Genomic DNA, 19,533 nt, shown 5'->3' with positions numbered 1-19,533 from the left:
TCTCCTGCCCATGGGCATCTTTCACGCTGCTTATCGGCCGTTGATACTTGGATTGACGCCCATTTCCGTTCTAGGATGGAGGTTTCGCCCTCTGACTTGATCTGCTGGTGATGCTTTTGAGCGCCTGAATACCCCCAGCGTTTTGACTGTTCGGCTCGCGGAACACTCAGATCTACACCATGAGCACTGATATCCCAATTATAGATTACCAGCAGGTATCGACGTCGCCAGAGACCGTTGCGCAGGAGCTTCTTCAGGCATGTGCCGACTGGGGTCTGTCGATGCATTCCAAAATGTGTTCTCATCATGTGCTAACAGATCCACACTAGGCTTCTTCTACGTGAAGAACCATCCTATACCACAAGTCGCTGTCGATGGTATATTTGATCTTGTGAGTTCTTCGTCAGCCATTCCGACCTTTGCTTGAGTTGGCCAGGTGGCACTGCAGCTGGCGAGGATATGACCCGAAGTGGCTTCACCTTGATCCTATCATATATCTGTGTGCCTCAAAGCCTCGTCGATGTTGACATGCGAGCAGTTATCTTGACGATATACTAATTCCACCTCAACCTCAGGAGAAGAGATTTTTCGCACAACCCCTCGAAACCAAACTCCAAGCACCATACATACCAGCCAAAAACGCCGGGTTCAAACCTGCCAGCTCCAATGGGTGAGTAGTACCTCATCTATCCGTCTTCGCGAATTGTCACCCACTGACAGACGACCGAACATAGCGCCTACGGCACCTTCAAAGACCCCCGGGAGGCATTCAGCATCAACAAATGGCCGACAGCAACAGACGCATCAGGAGCACCGCTCTCACCGATCCTGAACGAAGCTCGTGACCAGATCCAATCCTTCCAGAAACAAGTCCAGTCGTTTACGAGACGCCTGCTCGAACTGATTGCACAGGCACTTGACCTCCCACGCGACCAGTTCACGGCCCAACACGATCCCGACGCCATCAATTTTGACAACTTTGAACTCATGCACTACCCACCGGTCGCACAGTTGTCGACGACGACTGCGGCAGCAGCAGCAGGACAAAATGTCGCCAAGTTTCGCATCTCCCCGCACACAGACTGGGGAACACTGACCCTACTCTTCCAGCAATCCATAGGCGGCCTACAGGTGAGGCCACCGCACTACACGGCGCCCGAGCTGGATTTGAACAACGAGACCTGGACGCCCGCGCCCGTGTTCAACGACATGGTCCTCATCAACATCGGGGACATGCTCGAATTCTGGACGGCGGGAGCGTTGAAGTCGACGTGGCATCGGGTCGTGCCAACGGCAGCCCACGGCGGAGTGGACAGGTACACGTTTGCGTACTTTTTGCACCCGAACAAGGACGCCGTGTTGGTGCCGATCGAGGCCATGAAGAGAGACGGGTGGATCCCGCGGTATGCCGGCATAGGACGCACGGCGGAAGCGCACATCCACGCCCGGATCGCCGGGGTGCATGGGAAGAAGCAGGAAAATGGACAGGCCAAGGTGGAAAGCACCCAGCAGAATATGGTTGTGAAAGAGGTGGCGGCATAGCACTATAGCTTTGGGTGCGATAAGCATAACTGCTAGACCCGTACATATATGTTTGGTTCTGTCTATATAGGTGACAATGACGATGACATGATATTGGTGGCATTTTGTTCTGCGCCAGTCCCATAAGAGCGAGAAAACCAGGTCACAATTCATCCATGGAAGATCTTTCGCTTTTGTCTTCCACCAACGCCAACGCTAAGAAAAAGAACGTTCAACACAGTTTCCTGCAATCCAGATCCTGGGGATGTTCCAGGCATGCACACGAACACGAGTATAGTGCCTCTTCGGCAATGAGCCGAGATAACCGTATTTGTCGCCCCTTCAGAAGATGGGAGTGTCTTACACCATCAGCCGACTTTTGGATGCAACCCTTCTGTCAATGCCATGTGGCGAGAGGAGGAAAGACGCTAAGGGGTCCGAAATCAAGTGCCGATCCGTGATGGAAGAAACTGTCAAGTTTAGGTCCATGCAAGTCGACGTCTCGGGGTGTTATGCGCATGAACGCCCTCCTATAGCCAAGTTCGCCCACAGATACTGCAAAGGGTCGATCGACATAGGGGTGGCAGGGTTTGTTCTCTGGCCAGGTGTGGTCCTCTTGCCGATTGTGATTTGTTTTCCGGGGGGACAGTAGAACGGCATGGTGAGTGGTATTGAAAATGTCGCTCAGGACGACGATCTCGCACCAAAAACCGGGCCCAAGCTAACCTCGAAGCCTTCGTAGAGTAGACGAGACTTTGTCGAGGTGAAGATGTGGTCGTTTCGACGTGATTCGTTTTCGTAAGGAGTCTTCGGTGTCTGGGGCCATAGCGGCTTCTTGGAACAGCGCAATCTGTTTCTGTTGCCATTCCGCCCAGCGATCTTGTTGTATGCGCATTTGCTTGGTGATCTTGACGTGCATCTCGGACGTCGAAGAGGCGCTGGTGGAGCCTGATGTCGACCGGGCGCGGTTACAGGCAGGTCTCTCTTCCATGCTACTGGAAGCCATGGGTTCGATACAAAGTTTGCCGATTGTCAATTCTGCAAGTGTTCAGCGCAGAAAACAGAAGGATTTGGAAAAGAACCAGACCATGAGAAAAGGACGTATGCGCGATGCGTAATATCTCGAGCGACGAGGGAGGTATCTATATCCCCTTATCATGAGACCCGCATGTATTGATCCAGAGTGTTTGACGCAAGCTTTTTTGAGACACACTACCGAGCAGAATCCTGGCACGCAGATTGCAACGTCAAGGAGGGGGGATCCTTACAAACAGGCGAAATCGCCAATCACGCGCTGGATTGCTGGTACATTGGTATGAGTTCTGGTTAAATGTTTTGAATCGTCACATTGCGTATACGCGAAATCTCTCACCCGTATGTTAGGTAGGGTTACTCCATAGGTAGGGAACAGGGGAATGAGCAGCCGCGCGATGTAGCCGTATTGGATCGACTGACCCTTACCGTTTACTGGCATAACAAGTCGTGATCGTTCCGCCTCGTCAATGCGATAGGTCCCTAACCGGAGGTTGGCGGACCTGTATGTTTAGTCAGAAGGGAGTCTTCTCGGCCTTGCCTCCGGAAGAAATCTGCGTTTGACAAGGATACGCCAAATCCCAAAGAAAATCCCGAGAAGTCGCCTGAGGGCCATCAGGCGGGCCTACCACAAGTCTCTGCATCGAACATACTGGTTGCGAGTCTTCCGGTAACACTTCCGCGGTTTGCGTGAATATTGAAATTGTTGGCCCACGTGAAGAGCCTCATGATCCCCACGAGGCGGATGAGCTAGGGTGGTAAAAAGACAAACGATCTGGCATCTTCGGGTGATGATGTTGGTACTCAGAAGATAGATCATCTTTTGTTTCGTGATACTACGCAGCATTTTGACATGGGTAATAATCAATGGTCGTGATGCACCTTCTCTTCCGGCTGATGCCTAAGCGGGAGCAGAAGATTCTGAGGGTGTGCGTTGGTATAGCCAATGCGATCTTTTCGCTAGGCAAAGGTGGAGGAGGAGGAGGAGGAGGAGGAGGAGGAGGAGGAGGAGGAGGAGGAGGACGACAACGAGGCTGATGGACTCGTAAGATCGAAGAACGAACAAGCATAATTGACTATGATCGCTGCCTCTGTCAACGGGAGAATTGTATGAATGCTCGCGCCCATACGGGGTACGCCGTACTCGTACTGGTGTTGTTCTAGGCTGTGTTGGCTGGGTAACCGACACCGCCTATCGACAGGGATGCAAGAGACGTGGATCAAGCCCCCGAGGATTGCAAGGCTCATCTAAGTGTCAACACTGCTTCAGGAGAGCCTCACCTTTTTATTTCACACCGCACTCACCTTCTACTCGACCTGTACCTCAAAATATCGCAATCGATCCCTCAAACCTCACGTTAGCATAGAAAGATTCACTGTTACAATTGGGCCTGCAGTTTAACAAGATGGTGAGTCCCCTGCGTTCATTCGTCCAATGGATTGTCAGATTCGGGACAAGGAGGGCAGGAAGAAAGGATGCTCCCGAGCCCAATTGCAGCCATTTGAGAGACACAACACGCAACCTCCTGCGTCTGTCCTTATTTTGTTTCTCATATAAAGTTCTGGCGCCGACATCGACACCCAAATACTCTCCATTCTCTTTTTTCACCATCATAATTCAGAATGGCTAATTCGCATGCTGCCTCGCAGACTTCCACCAACTACAAAGAAGCCTTCTCCCTGTACGACAAGCGAGGCAATGGACGCGTCGCCCTCGATTCCCTTGGCGACCTCCTTCGAGCCTGTGGACAAAACCCGACTCTTGCAGAAATCAGAGACCTAGAGAAACAAGTGGGTGGTGATTGTAAGGAGACTCTACAAATACATATCACATTTCTATGGCAGAAGTAGGCTAACAATTGGATAGTCGACTTCGACTCCTTCAGCAAAGTCCTGAACCGACCGGGAGGCTTCAGAGATCCTGGCGAACCAGAAGAATATTGCCGTGGCTTTCAAGTATTTGATAAGGACATGACCGGTTTCATAGGGGTGGGCCAATTACGGTACATCCTGACAAACCTGGGCGAGAAAATGAGCGATGAAGAGGTTGATGAATTGTTGAAAGCGGTTGATACCAGTAGTGGAGAGATCAACTACATGGATCTGGTCCGCACCATCCTTGCCAACTGAGACTCTCGTGTGCACGCGCGTACAGAGGGAGTGCTTCAGCGGTTCTTGCTTACGAGTGTATGGTTTACGGCATGGGAGCAATTGCATACTTGATTGCAGCGTTGGCTTTGGCGCAAGCTTGTCTCTACCACTTTTCACAAACGGCCCAATGTTAGACAGTACAGATTTGGCCAGCAATCAGATTCTACGTGGTTCAGAATAAGAGGAAAATCATTCAAACGTGTTTGCATTGTCTGAACGCATTTCATGGATTTTCTCGTGCCCAAGACGGTGTCGATGGCCGTACACCTCCCTTCATCGCTTTCGTAGTCATCATTCCCCCAGGAAGCAAGTACATCGCACCTTCATTATCTTGTACCTGTCCAGACTGCACCTCGTCCAGACCGTATCCAAGGACTAGTTTGCATCTTGTGCAGCGCAGTAGCCGTCTCTTCTCGAATCCATCCTCCCGTCGAATTATGATGGGTTTACGCTCAAACACAGTGTTTAAGAGAACTGATGCTGAGGTTTGATCGACTTCAAAGTCCTCCAATTGACCGACCTTGGTCGGGGGAGGAAGAATTAGGGCGTCATCTTGTAGAGGCTCTGCGCGATGAGGCAGTTTTTGGATATCAAGTGCCGTAGTAAGGACAAGTGTACTGCAGAGACAGTGGTAGGAGTTGATCGAAGGGCTCGACGCAGAGGTATCGTCGGCCATCGAAAGCGTGCCAGAAATTTGTGGAAGAGTGTTTGGCTGTACGTTTCTCATTCGAAAGCTGGCGCGTTGGTCGCACGGATTTTCAGGCACCGCCTAAAATCCTGCGAAGGAGCCTCTTCGCAAAGTCCCCCGCAGCCTGCAGTGCCCAAATTTCTGGGCGGCATTAGCGGGGATCGACACCTGCCCTGACTCACATGTAAGCGACGTCACCAATCTACGATTGATGTCCTGCATGCGCTTTGAAGAAACACCTAGTCAGAAGCAACAATATCTACTCGCATCCAAACTTATCGTCCTGATCAGACAATGCGCGTCCATCCTCTCATGCCTCACAGAAAGCCTCAGCCATGCCACCTTTCCTCCCGCGAAAGCGTTCGACGCCACCAGCATCCCCTCGGCCCACGCCACTCAAGAAGGCAAAACTGTCGGATGTGCTCGACGCGGAATCGAGAAACACACCTGGATCTGACAAACCGAGAGCCTTCTCTCTAGGAAGTGATGGCTCCGAATCGAGCCTTAGTGACGTGGACAGTGACGAGTTTGAAGATGTCTCCCCCGCCGTCAAACACCCTGAGTCTACAAAGCACGAAGAGGAAGACGAGGACGATGAAATAGAATGGGAGGATGCGGGCGCTAGCACACTTGTTGCGACGCCAGCCCAGACTCCTCTGGCCGATGGGCCAATTGAGCTGGTGTTCCGTAAGGACAACAACGAGATTGACTATGGCACTGCGACCGCCGCCACTACGGGCAAGAAAGGGCCAACTAAGCGCGAGAAGGAGGCTAGGGTGAGAACACATCAAATGCACGTCCAACTATTGCTATGGCATAACTCAATACGAAACCGATGGATATCCGACAGCATAGTTCAGCAAACCCTGGTCAACCAATTGCCACCTCAAATCAAGAAGGAAGTTGAGAAGTGGAAAGTCGCAAGTGGACTGGTTGATCCTGAGGCCGAGTCAAAGTCAAGGGGTCGGAGAATGGGGAAGGGCAAAGCAGTCAATGCTCGTCAAGAGAGAGACTGGGGAAGGCCAAGCCAGCGCATGGAGAAAGGCAAGCCGAATATGAGCAATGGCGATCCGCTAATCTCTTTGATGAAGGTTCTCGCGGCTTACTGGAAGAAGCGGTTTGCGATCACGGCACCAGGTCTTAGGAAGCGTGGCTATGGGACCAAACAAGCGCTGAAACAAATCATCTACTCATTCCGAAATGACGAACACGATCCAGAAGAACATGGTGAACGGATTCGGGATATTGAAGAATTCCGTGAAGTGGCTCGGCGATGTGAAGGCTCAAGGGATGCAGGGGCTCAACTGTTCACGGCGCTTTTGAGAGCAGTTGGTATCGAGTCTCGACTTGTGGCAAGTCTGCAACCAACAGGCTTTGGCTGGACGAAAGCAGAACAACAATTTCCGCGAAAGCCTGCAAAAGCTGCGGAGACTGATACTGACACATCCTCTTACGAGTCCGATCACGATGACTCCGTTTCTCTATCTGAGATCACGAAGTCAAAGCCAGTAGTTAAAGCGAACGCTCGTACTTCTACTAGAGATCAGAGAGGCACTACAAGCAAACCCATCAACCTGGACACTGATGTCGAAGAAGATGATACAACTTCGGGTATGAATGAGGACGATTCGGTCGTGGATGTCACTCCAACTATGCCAAAGAGGCGTCCGCAGAAGTATGACCGTGACAACCCTTATCCGATTTATTGGACAGAAGCCATATCGCCAATCACAAACCAGGTGCTGCCAGTTTCTCCTCTCGTGCTTGACCCTCCTGTTGCTTCCACCCCGGAAATACTGGCTGCTTTTGAGCCTCGCGGCGTCAAAGCAGACAGAACCAAAACCGTCATGGCCTATGTTATTGCTTACTCCGCCGATGGCACAGCAAAAGATGTTACTGTCAGATATCTCAAGAAGAGGATATGGCCCGGTAAGACTAAGGGGTTCCGGTTTCCAGTGGAGAAGATTCCTATCTACAATAAAAACGGTAAAGTCAAGCGCTATGAAGACTACGACTGGTTTAGGCGAGTCATGAGTGGTTATCAACGTCCAGATGCGTTGAGAACGCCAGCTGATGATGTAGAAGATGCGCATGACCTCGTCCCGCAAGAACCTGAGAAAAAGGAAGTTAAAGATGACGTGGACACTTTACAAAGTCTCAAAGCATCGGCTGATTTTGTACTTGAGCGCTTTCTCAGGCGTGAAGAAGCATTGAGGCCTGGTGCGGAGCCCGATCGAAAATTCGTCTCCGGAAAAGGCGAAAACCTGAAAGAAGAGCTCGTTTACCGACGTTCTGATGTCCTGCGATGCTTGACTGCGGAATCATGGCACAAAGAAGGACGAAGACCGAGGGAAGGCGAAGCGCCGTTAAAGCTCGTACCTGTTCGTGCCGTGACGCTCGCCAGGAAGCGCGAGGCAGAAGATTATGAAAGACGTACTGGTGAGAAGCAAACCCAGGGTTTGTACTCATGGGATCAGACCGAATACATCATCCCACCTCCGATCGAAAATGGAGTGATTCCGAAGAACGCTTACGGCAATATCGATTGCTTCGTGCCGAGTATGGTGCCCAAAGGTGCTGTCCATGTACCATTGAGAGGGACTGTCAGGATCTGCAAAAAGCTGGACATCGACTTTGCTGAAGCGGTCACTGGCTTTGAATTTGGCAACAAGATGGCTGTCCCTGTGATCACTGGTGTAGTGGTTGCTAAAGAGAACGAGAAGGCAGTCATTGAGGCATGGACCGAGTTCAACGAGAAGCAGAGACAAAAAGAGGAATCGAAGATGGAAAAACTTGTTTTGGACCTATGGAGAAAATTCGTCATGGGTTTGAGGATCCGCGAGCGTATCCAAGATACTTACGGTGACGTCGTTGACGACACATCCATTTACGCCGCTGGGAACAGCAAGGACCAACCGATCAACCTCGAAGACGAAGGTGACATGCCGGGTGCTGCTCTGCCAATTGCTGCCGAGGATGATTTTGGCGGTGGATTCATCGTCGACGATGAAGAGCTGGCAATCCCAGAAGATCTTGAGATGGTTCACCACGAACCTCGTGCCGAAAGAAGCAGATCTATGAGAATATCACGAGGTTTGAATGAATATCCGACTCCCGTCTCAGTATCGCCTGCGAAGACGAATGGTGTAAGCCAGAACAAATCGCTTCTTCAAGCTGCCGATGAAACCACCACAGCTTCAGAACTATCATCCGCGCCAAATGAATCCGATTTTGATTTGCAACCTGCCAAAATGGAAGAAATGGAACGTGCGGCCATTCCAGCGATACCGGCTTCCAAGGCCAGAATTGAAGTTTCTATTCCAAAATTTCATCGCCAGGGGCCTACCCCTTCCAATACTGTGTCAAGAACCGCGCAGGATACTGATGAAAGTGAAGATGAGCAATCAGAATCACTCGAGGACGAGACCAACGATGACGATGCCTACAAACCAGTACGACGATCTGGACGTAAGACCGCCAAGACTGAAGTGAGGCGAGTAAGAAGTCAGACAAAGACACAGACACGCAGAACAAGTACAAGAGTGAGGAGAGGAGGTCGTCAATCCAAGTCTCGAGTGGACCTTGATGATCGTGATGATGAGGATGAGGTCGTGACGCCAAAGACTAAACGGGCCAGTCGTCGCCTGAGGAGAGACAGCGCTGTGGTCACCAGTCCTTATTTCGAAAGCTGAGTCGTTCTAGCCGGGGAGCTTCTTGATATGTTTTATTGTATGATGCCCGAGACACCACCTGGTAAATACTAGAGTTAATCTGGTAGATGATTCTGGGAAAAAAAGTGTACCAGTGAAGAATCCATCCGTACAAGTTTACTTGTGAATAAAATAAAACCCATCAGTGTGAGATATGTCATGGCTTCAAGGCTTTATACACGTATCTTCGACTATATACAGCGAGTGTCATCCAGCATTACACCATTCCGTGCTTTGACTTGATATCGACGGTCAAATTCAGTTCGGCACAAATCTAGGCCCCTTCGTCAGGGACCCGTCAGGAAGACTCAATCGGCATCGTCGCCATCGTCGTGGTCGTGGTCGTCGTCATCGCCATCCAAATCGTCCCCGTCGGTGTCCGCGTCCGTGTCGAGCACCTCTTGCCCCGCAAACAACAACCACCGGCCGTCCTGGACGCTCTTCCTCCAGAACTTGGTGACGCCGTCGGACCCGCTGCTCATCAAGACCTGACCCTGGCCGTCGAACGAGACGGACCAGGCGTCGGTGTGCGCGTCGTCCAGCGCGGTCGATGACTGGACGTTGGTCTGGAAGGGGAAAGCGTGGCCGGTCCTTGCCGCTCGCGAGGCTGTCGAGGCAGAAGCGGAGGCGGCGGAGGGATTACCCGCACCGGAGTTTCGACCGATCAGTCCGGTCGTCAGGCTTGATTGGTAATGCTGTTGTGGTTGCTGTTGCTGTTGCTGTTGCTGCGGCTGTTGTCGTCGCGTGGACGCATTCTGCACAGCGCTCCCAGGTGCCGCAACATCTGTCACAGTGGTGTTGGTGGCTGCGGCCGTGCTACCCCTCTCGGGCGCTTCCGTGACTGCTAATTCAAAGACGCGCACCGCGCCATCTTTGCACGCCGTCACGACCCTGTCGGTCCCTCGGACGCTGAAGGGTGCCCATGCCACGTCTCGTATGAGGGCCGGGTGTCGTCTTGACCGCGCGGCTTCGAAGAACATGACTCGGTGACTGGCGCCGTCGTTGGCGCCGACGCCACTCGAGGTGGAAGAAGAATCTCCGCCGGGCACGACGGAGCGGTAGATTTTGAACTCGTTGAGAACACTGACCACGAGACTTAATTGGCCGCGGTCGTCGGAGAGGCTGTTCATGTACGCGAGAGGGGTCGGGTTTGGGTCGAAGCGGACTTTGAAGCTCGTCTCATCGCCGCGCGTGGGCGGCGAAGACCCGCACACGTTGAACGTGTCGACCAGGGTCCAATCCTTGAGATCATCGGGGCTTGTGGGTTCGTAGATGCTCAGGAGGCCTTGACGGTCGATCAGAGCCAGAGTCGTGTAAATGTTGTCGACGGTCTTGAGGTCCATGGATACAAAGGGGACACGGGGAGTGGATGGGATCGTGGATGTGCGACGAAAGCGGCGGCCCGAGTTGGGAGCCTGGGAGACATCCTCGGTCCAGAGATGGAATTTGAGGTCGTTGCCTATGCTGGCTATGTGAGAGCCTAGAGTTGGGTGGAGGAATTTGGCCTGGCAGAGAACGGAGGGGTCAGAGATCTATTTTGATTGGGTGGATCTGGAACAAGCAAAGGGGAAGCAGAGGATGAAGAAGATGCATGAAGCGAAGTGCCAGGAAGGGATCAAGGAGCACCAACATCGCGTATGTCAGCGTCATGGGCGGTGAATGTGTCGATGAGTGTGCGCTCCCCAGTCTTGGGGTCTCGCTGCCATACTTTGATCCGATGGTCGATTGAAGCTGTGAGAATGCGCGTGCCATTGAAATTCGTGTGGAGGACCGTGACTCTGTCGTGGTGACCGGTGACAAATTCCGTTGACCGTCCCATTGTGGTTGATTGTCTGGAGTCGGTTTGTAGAGCTAGATTTGAGTTACTTTCGAGGTACAGACAGAGGGGCCATGGTTGAACGCGTTTTGTGACTGCATCTAGTGCGCTGACATCCGGGTCAACAGACTCTGCGTATCTCAATAGATCAAGCACGTATCAACACAGGAGCGCGTTGACTCTGAATGCGAATGCGCAACCAGTGTCGACAAATATTGAGGGAAGGTCAAACAACCGGCCTGTGCTATTTGCCCTCAAAAGGCGACGATGAGGTCAAGGAGGCTGAAATAGAGCTACGTTGATTGGCGTTCGGGAGGAAGGCTGGGGTTACGGGATTACGGAAAAATAATATTCCGAGATGGCCGTCTGTGAGAAAGGACAGCTGTCGTCCGGCCTGTTCACCAAAAAAAGAACCATTCATTCTCAGCACGTGGTCCTCTTTGCTATACGTATTCCTGTCATTCTCTTTGAAGTTTCGGTTGCGCCTGAGATTGATTCATGATGATTTGCAAGCTTTTCTTGGAAACTCTTCAGTCTCCTTGACGATACGGAGTACATACGGCATCGGATCCCCGCCGACGCCAGCAAGTTAGACCATCGATATGTCTTCTAGCCTGGGCCATGCAGAGCGCTGGTCGCTGCTGCTCGTTACCGGAGCCTCGCTGTCTGTCATTGCCAACACGTTCAAGGGAGATGGTGCTCCTCTTGTGGCCTCCCTGGCATTTTCGACTTTGGCCTTTTCCATGACCTACGCATTTGTCCGCTGGTCGGGGCCGTCATTTGTCAAAGCAGGGCTCAGAGGCAGGGATATGAGCAAGTTGGCACCAAAAGAAATGTGAGTGCATCTACATCGCCCGGCATCCCTGATATGACTGACAACCACGCGCAGTCCCGAAGCCATGGGAGCGGTGGCCGCCTCAGTCTACATCTTAGCGTTGATGGCATTTATCCCATTCGCATTTTACAAGGACATTGTTGCCGCAACGTCTGGTGGCGGGAACAGGGACGTCGTCCTAGAGGTCACCGAGGTCGAGACGGGCCGTTTCTTGCATCGATTCCCGCATTCAAAACTATCCTCCTATCAATCGGCTTTGAACACTCTCCAAGCAACCACCATTCTCGGTATGGCGGACGATATATTGGATCTGAGATGGCGACATAAATTCTTCATTCCCGCAATTGCGTCTCTGCCACTTCTTATTGTCTATTACGTCGACTTCGGAGTCACTTCAGTTGTGGTACCAAATTTTCTCGTTCCATACATGCCCAGGCGAGCACGCTTGATCGATCTCTCGTTCTTGTACTACCTTTACATGTCAGCATTGTCCATATTTGCACCAAATTCGATCAACATTCTTGCTGGAATCAACGGTATCGAAGTTGGCCAGTCGCTAGTCATTGCAGGACTTTTGATTCTCAATTCATCACTGTATCTGGTCCCTTTCCCTGGAAACCCGGTTTTGTCGAATGGTTACGCCACACACCCCCATCCCGCCACAGATTCACATCTTCTCACGTTATATGTCCTTCTACCGTTCTTGGCCGTTTCGATAGCCTTGTTCATACATAACAAGTATCCGGCCAGAGTCTTCGTTGGCGACACGTACTGTTATGTAGCTGGCATGACCTTTGCTGTGGTGGCGATCATGGCACATTTCAGTAAGACGTTGTTGTTACTCCTCATTCCACAAATCGTCAACTTCGTCTACAGTACGCCACAGCTATTCAAGCTGATCCCTTGTCCACGACATCGACTACCCAAATTCAACGCCAGAACCGGCCTACTTGAACCCAGCGTCACACCATGGCCTCGGGAAAAGCCCCCAACCAAGCTTCAAACCACCATGTTCCTCATGCTCGAAAAGCTTCGGCTAATACAGGTGACGATTGATCCCAAGACAAATCGAATATCAACGACTTCGAACTTGACAATCATTAATCTATGGCTCGTTTGGAGAGGGCCGATGAGGGAGGATCAATTAATGCGGGAGCTATTAGTGATGCAAACTTGTTGCGGTCTATTTGGGCTCTTTGTGCGGCACACTATGGCACTTTTGATATTCAGTGTGGATAACAGAGGAAAGTACGGCAACAAATTTCCGGTGTAAGGCCTCTGGTGCTGAATTGTATGGACAGTATAGTGACCTTTTGTGTAGATACGGGATGAGGTGAATGATAACCAAGTGTCCATACGGAGTACCTATAGATCAATTAGTCGATGCGACACATTTATTGATGTTTGAAGCCACGAGCAAGCATTGTAAACTACTTTTGTATCCCGAATGGCATGCCATAAGCAGTACTGCAAATGCCAAGCCTCTCCATCTCCGCGGTGCTTTTCACAGCCTGATATCAATCAATCCAAGGGCGTCAAGACTCTCAGATATTCAATGGCGAACAATGCATGAAATTGTGACCCTTCAACTGGGTCAGAAGAGTAATTACCTTGCTACCCATTTTTGGAACGCTCAAGTATTTTTTGAACAACCTCGACCGCGGCCCGCATGTGACTGACTTTGTGCTTAGGAATCGTACTTCACATATTCTGACAACGAAGAATCCGTCATCGATCATGATGTACACTTCCGCCCAGGTATAGGTGCCGACGGACATGAGACGTTTACACCACGAACGGTCATCTATGACTTGAAAGGAGGATTCGGCACGTTGCGCAAGTTCAATGCGTTGTACGAACTTCAAGATGAAGCGCCCACTGGCTTGTGGGAGGGTATGACGACGACACACCGACAGCCTACGATACAGCCATCAGAATATCAGCGAAAGCTCGATCTCGGGTTACCCACGTCTCAATTGCATGATGCAGATGTGAGATACTGGAGCGACTTCAACCGGGTTTACTACAATCCCAAATCGATTGTCCAACTCAACGAGTATGAGCTCAACTCTCAGATCATGCCGTTCGAAGACTGGGTGGCGGGAGAAGACCTTTTCCGAAATTTGGATCGAGACTTCGATCTACTGGACCGTGATATTCGGCCCTTCGTAGAAGAATGCGATCACATGCAAGGATTCCAAATTCTGACCGGAGCCAACGATGCATGGGGAGGATTCGCAGCAAAATACCTCGACGCCCTACGTGATGAGTTCGGCAAGATGAGTATCTGGTGCTGGGGCATCGAGGACTCTACCAGAGTAGTTAGGGTAAGTCGTCGCCGGGCAAGAAGCAAAACAATGCCAAATTGACTCTGACAGCAAAAACAATTGCAACGAGCATGCAATTCCGCGAGATCCCTTCGGGCCATTGGCCAGCTGGCTTCGGTGTACGTCCGACTCGCAGCACCACCGTCGAGCTTACCGGGATATGTGAACTTTCCGTCGGCATCTGACTGGATGACAACCGCCCTGCTTTGCGCCGGCTTCGAGTCGGTCACCATTCCGACAAGGTTGCGGGCGGATGCGAGGAAGCGAGGCTCACTGAGCCTGCTTGAAGACACCTTGAACACTAGCGATAGCCAGAACCTCTTCGAATTGCAGGCCAAGTTCAACAATCACGCCATGAACGGTTCCAATGGCGGAGAGTCGAACGGTAGGATTCACGCCGATGAGAATGCACCTCACGATTGGCACCCCGAGCCCACACACTTTGACCTGGAATATCTCCCGAGACTACAGAATTCTATCGTGAGCGATCGAAACCATGTCTTCGCGCAGGTTGAATGCGAACGAGGAAGGGCAGAACATGATTCGTTCTCGCTTAGCCTCGATCCTGAGGACAGGCTCCGCAGAAGGCAGAATGAAGAGAGCGTGGTCGAGATGTAAGTGGCATTCCTCCTACTGTTTTAGTCAGTTTGTTTTCCCCTTCCGCTTTCGTCTTGAGTCAAAAAAAAGGTGAGCGTGAGCGTGAGAAGTGAGCCAGCCGAAGTTTTCAGTTCCCGGATACGGAATGGGCACACTATTGGAAAAACTAGTACAGGACTCCAGTTATACTTCGACTGACACTCCCATGCGCAGATTTCAGACCGGACTACGATTTCCTCTGCTGGAGACGTTTCCTAACAGTCTCTTCGAGACGAATCGGGACCACGAGAACGGACTAGACATATCGGCAGCGCTGAGCTGTAATTCGAGGATGAAAGACCATGTTCTCGAATTGAGGAATACCACCTCCCGGCTGATGCCGCTGGAAGAACGGGAAGCTGTCTATTCTGATCTCTCTCAACTAGCACAGCACTACAGCTTCGGTTGGGACGAGGGTAGCGACACTGGAGAAGACGATTGAACCATGGTCCTCATAACATTGTCAACTGACCTACCTATTCCCCCGCGATGCTAACTAGCACTGGTCACAAGCCTACGAGTAGAGGAGTTGCATGAGAATTGGGGGTGGGGGATGGTCGGGCAAGGTGTGTGCGTGTCTGCTGTTTAGCCGGGCAAATACTCCGTCGACTATAACAGTAGTACCTAACGCAGTGCTGTAATCAGTCTTCAAAAGTGCGTTATAGTGCATTTCTCCGTCAAGCAGCCAAGAAGGAATCATGATAGCCACAGTGGCGTTGCGAAGTGTCAGTTACGTGAAATATTCGTCCACCGGCCCATATCTTCAAGAACTTGCTACCATTCCGTCCTGGGTAGTATAGGTCACTTGGAACTACTGGGGGAGAGGATAACCTTACCAAAGGTGGACAAGAGTGTGGACAAAAAAGGTGGGCAAGGCTGGGCGACTCCCCGTGAGAAAAAATGTGTTTGTGATCGGGATCCCTCGGCAAAACATTGGGAAGGGTGGCGTTCTTTGTTTCTGACCGTTGGCATGGTCACAGCAAGCCATGATGACTCCGAGTACGTTGAGTGGACTGATGAAAAGCCCATGAAGCTCTCGAGATGCATGAAAATCGCCGAACAGCTGCAAGTCTAACAAGAAGCTTAGCGAGAAGAAGCCAGTCATGACGCTGTGCCTGGTAAGACACCATCACTAAAGTAAGACATGCAGGGTTCCCAGTTTTTTTTCTCAGCTTCCCCATGGTCCAACTGGATGGCCGCCAGCAACTTTTGGCGAGTAACATTGGGGCGATCAATAGAAATGGATACGACAGAACTATACGGAATAAGCACCCAAGACTATTGTCCAGGTGGCCCGTGCTCGACGGGTATTCGAAGAAAAAAGTCTGTGTGTCGAGCACATCTAGGCCAAAGCTTCATGACTTGATACCAGAAATAGGTGCAAAGCACGCACAGATGGGCTCTTGGTGGTGTCTGCCGAATGAGCCGGGCGCCACAGTCCATGTCAAAGGCCTGTCCCCCAACACTGTGCACTGATGGGGGGATCGGAGAGCACCGTCAATGTCAGGATGTCACAGCTTTCGATCTGCCCTTTTGACTGGAAAACCGGGAAGGGCAAGTTGATGGGCGTCAGTCGTCATCAGAACCTGGCAAAAGTTCGTCCCAAATCCTTGACAACGAGCGGTCGAGTACGAGCAAGGCGTCGATCACGCAACGGTCGGTAGAATGTGATGGAAACCACATGTTGGGCGCTTCTCGGCTTCTCTCGATTCGCCTTGGGTCTTCTTGGGTTATCGACTAGGGCTCACTAGGTCCAAACCCAATCATCAGCCTATCGGTTGATCCGAGGATGGCGGTTGGAGGCTACCGAAGGGTGCTCAACAAGGCCCGTCGCTGGAAAGAGCCAGTCTTTTTTGACTCAGAAGCCGAACTACTCCTTCAATAGTGTGTAGCGGGAGGGAAGGGTAAAATGCAGCATGCCAGGAAGCCAACATCCAGAACACCCACGGATCGAAGAAGTCTCCATACGCAAGGCACCAACAACAAAGAACTGCTGGGAGCGATCAGCGGAAAAAGTTAGCAGAAGGCCTCTCATTGACTCCAGGCACGTGGGCTGTTATCGTCGACCATGGGAACGACTAGCAGCCTTGACAAGCTCTTTGGGTGGCTCGAGCTTCCCACTCGCTTGTCAATGGGTAGCGCAATACTCGACATTATTGTGCAATAGTTCGACTCCTACATGGACAATGCTTCTGGTTTCATTGAAACTTCCAGAGGAAGAGAACATCGAGGACGAGGCCACCCACCGTACGGGATCCCGCCAGCAGGCATGCAGGAACAGAGGGAAAACAAACAAGACGGCTGGCCACTGCAGTACCGCAGCACCCACTCACCCACACACCATCGATCTCCTCCCGATGCAACATTGCCTTATAGCGGAGCATTGACCGTCCCGCTCATGCTGCGCCCTTGCAGACGGTGGGAACTAGTTCCACCGACAACAATACTTTCTCCCCACCATGACGCAGACTTCGCAGTGTGTTTTTTCAGGAACAGGTCCTTGTTTTTGTCCATCTCAGCAGCAATGGATCTTGTCATGCGAGCAGGTATTGGATTGGGATGGGTACCGAGCTGCAGAGCTTCAACGCATAAAATACTTGACCTCCCGTCTTCTTCCTCTCACTTTCTTTCCTACCTCACGCCAGTCAGATTTCTACTCTCGCTTCCATCAACAGTCCCAGGGCTCGCTCGCTAAGGCTCGACTATCATTCGTTTCCCTCAACAGCACACGGATCTAATCCTCTGTACACATATCAACCCTAATATCATTCAAAATGGTCAAATCCGCTGTTGTCCTGGCCTTGGCCAGCACTGCTGCCGCCGCCGCCGTCAAGCGAGATGCTAGCACCACCACCGGTGGTACGTGGCTCGACTGGACCTCGACTACCACCACAGTCGCTCCTACCACCACTACCACCACCGTGGCTCCTACTACCACCACTACCACCGTCCCAACCACCACCACCACCGTTGCTCCCATCTCGACCACCACCACCCCTGCGTGGAACGATTGGACTTCGACTACCACCACAGTCGCTCCTACCACTACCACCACCGTGGCTCCTACCACCACCACCACTCCTGCGTGGAACGACTGGACCTCGACCACCACCACGGTCAAGACCACCACTACCACCACTCCCGCATGGAATGACTGGACCACTACCACCACTGTGCCGGTCAAGCCAACCACTACCACCCCTGCGTGGAATGACTGGACCACCACCACCACTGTGCCAGTGAAGCCAACCACCACCACCCCTGCGTGGAACGACTGGACCACCACCACCACTGTGCCAGTGAAGCCTACCACCACCGTTCCCGCGTGGAACGACTGGACCACCACCACCACCAAGGCTCCCGTCAAGCCAACTACCACCGTTCCCGCATGGAACGACTGGACCACCACCACCACCAAGGCTCCCGTCAAGCCAACTACCACCGTCCCCGTCTGGGGTGACTGGACCACCACCACTCCCGTGGCTCCTGCCCCAGTCAAGCCTACCTCCGCCTGGGGTGACTGGTCGAGCGCTCCCGCTCCCGCCCCTGTCAAGCCTACCACTGTCGCCCCTGCTCCAGTCAAGCCTACCTCCGCCTGGGGTGACTGGTCGAGCGCTCCCGCTCCCGCCCCTGTCAAGCCTACCTCTGTCGCCCCTGCCCCGGCTCCTCCTGCTCCTGTCGTCAGCTCCGTCTGGAACGACTGGACCAGCACTGCTCCTGCTCCTGCTCCAGTGGCTCCTACCTCCGCCGCCCCTGCTCCCGTTGCTCCTACCACTGCTCCTGCTCTGGTCAGCAGCTGGGCCCCATCCGCCACCACCCCTGCTCCTGCCACCTACACCGGTGCTGCCAGCAGCAACAACAAGCCCGCCGTCGCTCTCCTCGGTGGTCTCGTTGCCCTCGTTGCCCTCGCATAAATGCGTTGACTATCTTGGGTTTGGGTCTTTCTTTTTTTCGATTCTTCAACAACAACACCACTTGTTGTCGCAGTTCCTCGTCTCTGGGGCTTCTGGCGCACACAGGGTTGGATGATTTGATCATTTTATGTCAATGACGAACATCATGAATTTCATATAAACAACATTAGTCTCGGCCCTCGATACAGCGAGAGGCGCGAGCGGACGATCCTTACGACTATACATATTATTATACCAGGTTCATCACGAGGTTGAGTGGGCCTCGGTGGGAACGACAAAAGGCAAAAAAGGAAGCAGCATTAATGTGTGGTGCATATGGTGTGGTGTTGCTATCTTGAAACATTTCAAGCTCTCGTGTGTACTTCTCAAATCGGTTGTGGTGGAAGTTCTCTTGAGAGGAGGTGATGGAGAAAGAGTAGCATATCAACCTGTTAATGTGTGGCATGTAGAAAGAGAAGTTTTCTGACAATCAAAAAATCATTAAAATTGACTCATCATTTTCTTTCAAATTTCGAATTTCGTTCTTTGGCCATCTTCTAAACCAAGATGCCTAATTGCGATCAGGTCACACAGTGTGTTGAGTTGAGATGAGAAGAAGTCGAGTGTTGATTTATTATTGCCATAACACTGAACTGTCCGTGCTGAAGCTGTCGTGTGAAAAATCTGTCCTGGTGCTTTGTGGGTGGTTAATAACTTGGGGGGGGGAGGGCATTGGGGAAGGTCAGCCGAAGTAGTTACGGAGCACCTACTGTACTTTATGATTGAGTGCCCCCGGCATGCCCTGTAGCTACAGCGCGGCGCCTTGACACTTTGATGCCTCGCAAGGGTGATGTCGTCCCATCATCCATTTTATTAGTTACTCAGTGCTCTCTCCCCCCGTTTTTGCGACTTGTACAGAGTACA

At 51.9% G+C, this 19,533-nt stretch overlaps 8 protein-coding genes across 9 annotated transcripts; 5 read left to right on the top strand and 3 right to left on the bottom strand.

The window, feature by feature from the left end:
• Positions 1–179: 179 nt before the first annotated feature.
• Positions 180–1,566, top strand: PV06_01806 (uncharacterized protein; the record flags this gene model as incomplete). The annotated part of the gene is made up of 4 exons (XM_016402435.1): positions 180–273; positions 330–391; positions 576–670; positions 735–1,566. The coding sequence occupies 4 exons, from the start codon at positions 180–182 to the stop codon at positions 1,540–1,542; spliced, it is 1,059 nt and encodes a 352-aa protein (XP_016266332.1). The 3' UTR covers positions 1,543–1,566.
• Positions 1,567–2,051: 485 nt separating this feature from the next.
• On the bottom strand, positions 2,052–2,387 carry PV06_01805 (uncharacterized protein; the record flags this gene model as incomplete). The annotated part of the gene is made up of 1 exon (XM_016402434.1): positions 2,052–2,387. One exon carries the CDS (start codon positions 2,385–2,387, stop codon positions 2,052–2,054), a length of 336 nt encoding a protein of 111 aa, XP_016266331.1.
• Positions 2,243–3,400, bottom strand: PV06_01804 (uncharacterized protein; the record flags this gene model as incomplete). Its single annotated transcript, XM_016402433.1, has 3 exons — positions 2,243–2,559; positions 2,983–3,056; positions 3,207–3,400. The coding sequence occupies 3 exons, from the start codon at positions 3,398–3,400 to the stop codon at positions 2,243–2,245; spliced, it is 585 nt and encodes a 194-aa protein (XP_016266330.1).
• Positions 3,401–3,573: 173 nt separating this feature from the next.
• On the top strand, positions 3,574–4,906 carry PV06_01803. 2 transcript variants are annotated; one of them, XM_016402432.1, is made up of 3 exons: positions 3,574–3,962; positions 4,204–4,357; positions 4,421–4,906. In XM_016402432.1, exons 1-3 carry the CDS (start codon positions 3,960–3,962, stop codon positions 4,681–4,683), a joined length of 420 nt encoding a protein of 139 aa, XP_016266329.1. In that variant the 5' UTR covers positions 3,574–3,959; the 3' UTR covers positions 4,684–4,906. The 2 variants fall into 2 exon arrangements, with proteins under 2 accessions (XP_016266329.1, XP_016266328.1); XM_016402431.1 differs by having other exon boundaries at positions 3,574–4,357.
• Positions 4,907–5,623: 717 nt separating this feature from the next.
• Positions 5,624–9,281, top strand: PV06_01802 (uncharacterized protein). The gene has a single exon (XM_016402430.1). It carries the CDS (start codon positions 5,728–5,730, stop codon positions 9,082–9,084), a length of 3,357 nt encoding a protein of 1,118 aa, XP_016266327.1. The 5' UTR covers positions 5,624–5,727; the 3' UTR covers positions 9,085–9,281.
• Positions 9,186–11,126, bottom strand: PV06_01801 (uncharacterized protein). The gene is made up of 2 exons (XM_016402429.1): positions 10,733–11,126; positions 9,186–10,607 (listed from the first exon to the last, which is right to left on the bottom strand). Exons 1-2 carry the CDS (start codon positions 10,919–10,921, stop codon positions 9,411–9,413), a joined length of 1,386 nt encoding a protein of 461 aa, XP_016266326.1. The 5' UTR covers positions 10,922–11,126; the 3' UTR covers positions 9,186–9,410.
• Positions 11,127–11,520: 394 nt separating this feature from the next.
• On the top strand, positions 11,521–15,158 carry PV06_01800 (uncharacterized protein; the record flags this gene model as incomplete). Its single annotated transcript, XM_016402428.1, has 5 exons — positions 11,521–11,753; positions 11,808–12,915; positions 13,445–14,080; positions 14,132–14,694; positions 14,891–15,158. 5 exons carry the CDS (start codon positions 11,521–11,523, stop codon positions 15,156–15,158), a joined length of 2,808 nt encoding a protein of 935 aa, XP_016266325.1.
• Positions 15,159–17,144: 1,986 nt separating this feature from the next.
• On the top strand, positions 17,145–19,120 carry PV06_01799 (uncharacterized protein). Its single transcript, XM_016402427.1, has one exon. It carries the CDS (start codon positions 17,491–17,493, stop codon positions 18,628–18,630), a length of 1,140 nt encoding a protein of 379 aa, XP_016266324.1. The 5' UTR covers positions 17,145–17,490; the 3' UTR covers positions 18,631–19,120.
• Positions 19,121–19,533: the final 413 nt, after the last annotated feature.

This window comes from Exophiala oligosperma (assembly GCF_000835515.1).
Source record: "Exophiala oligosperma strain CBS 72588 unplaced genomic scaffold supercont1.2, whole genome shotgun sequence".
Lineage (NCBI taxonomy): Eukaryota > Fungi > Ascomycota > Eurotiomycetes > Chaetothyriales > Herpotrichiellaceae > Exophiala > Exophiala oligosperma.
This window is presented reverse-complemented; position numbering and strand designations above follow the sequence as displayed.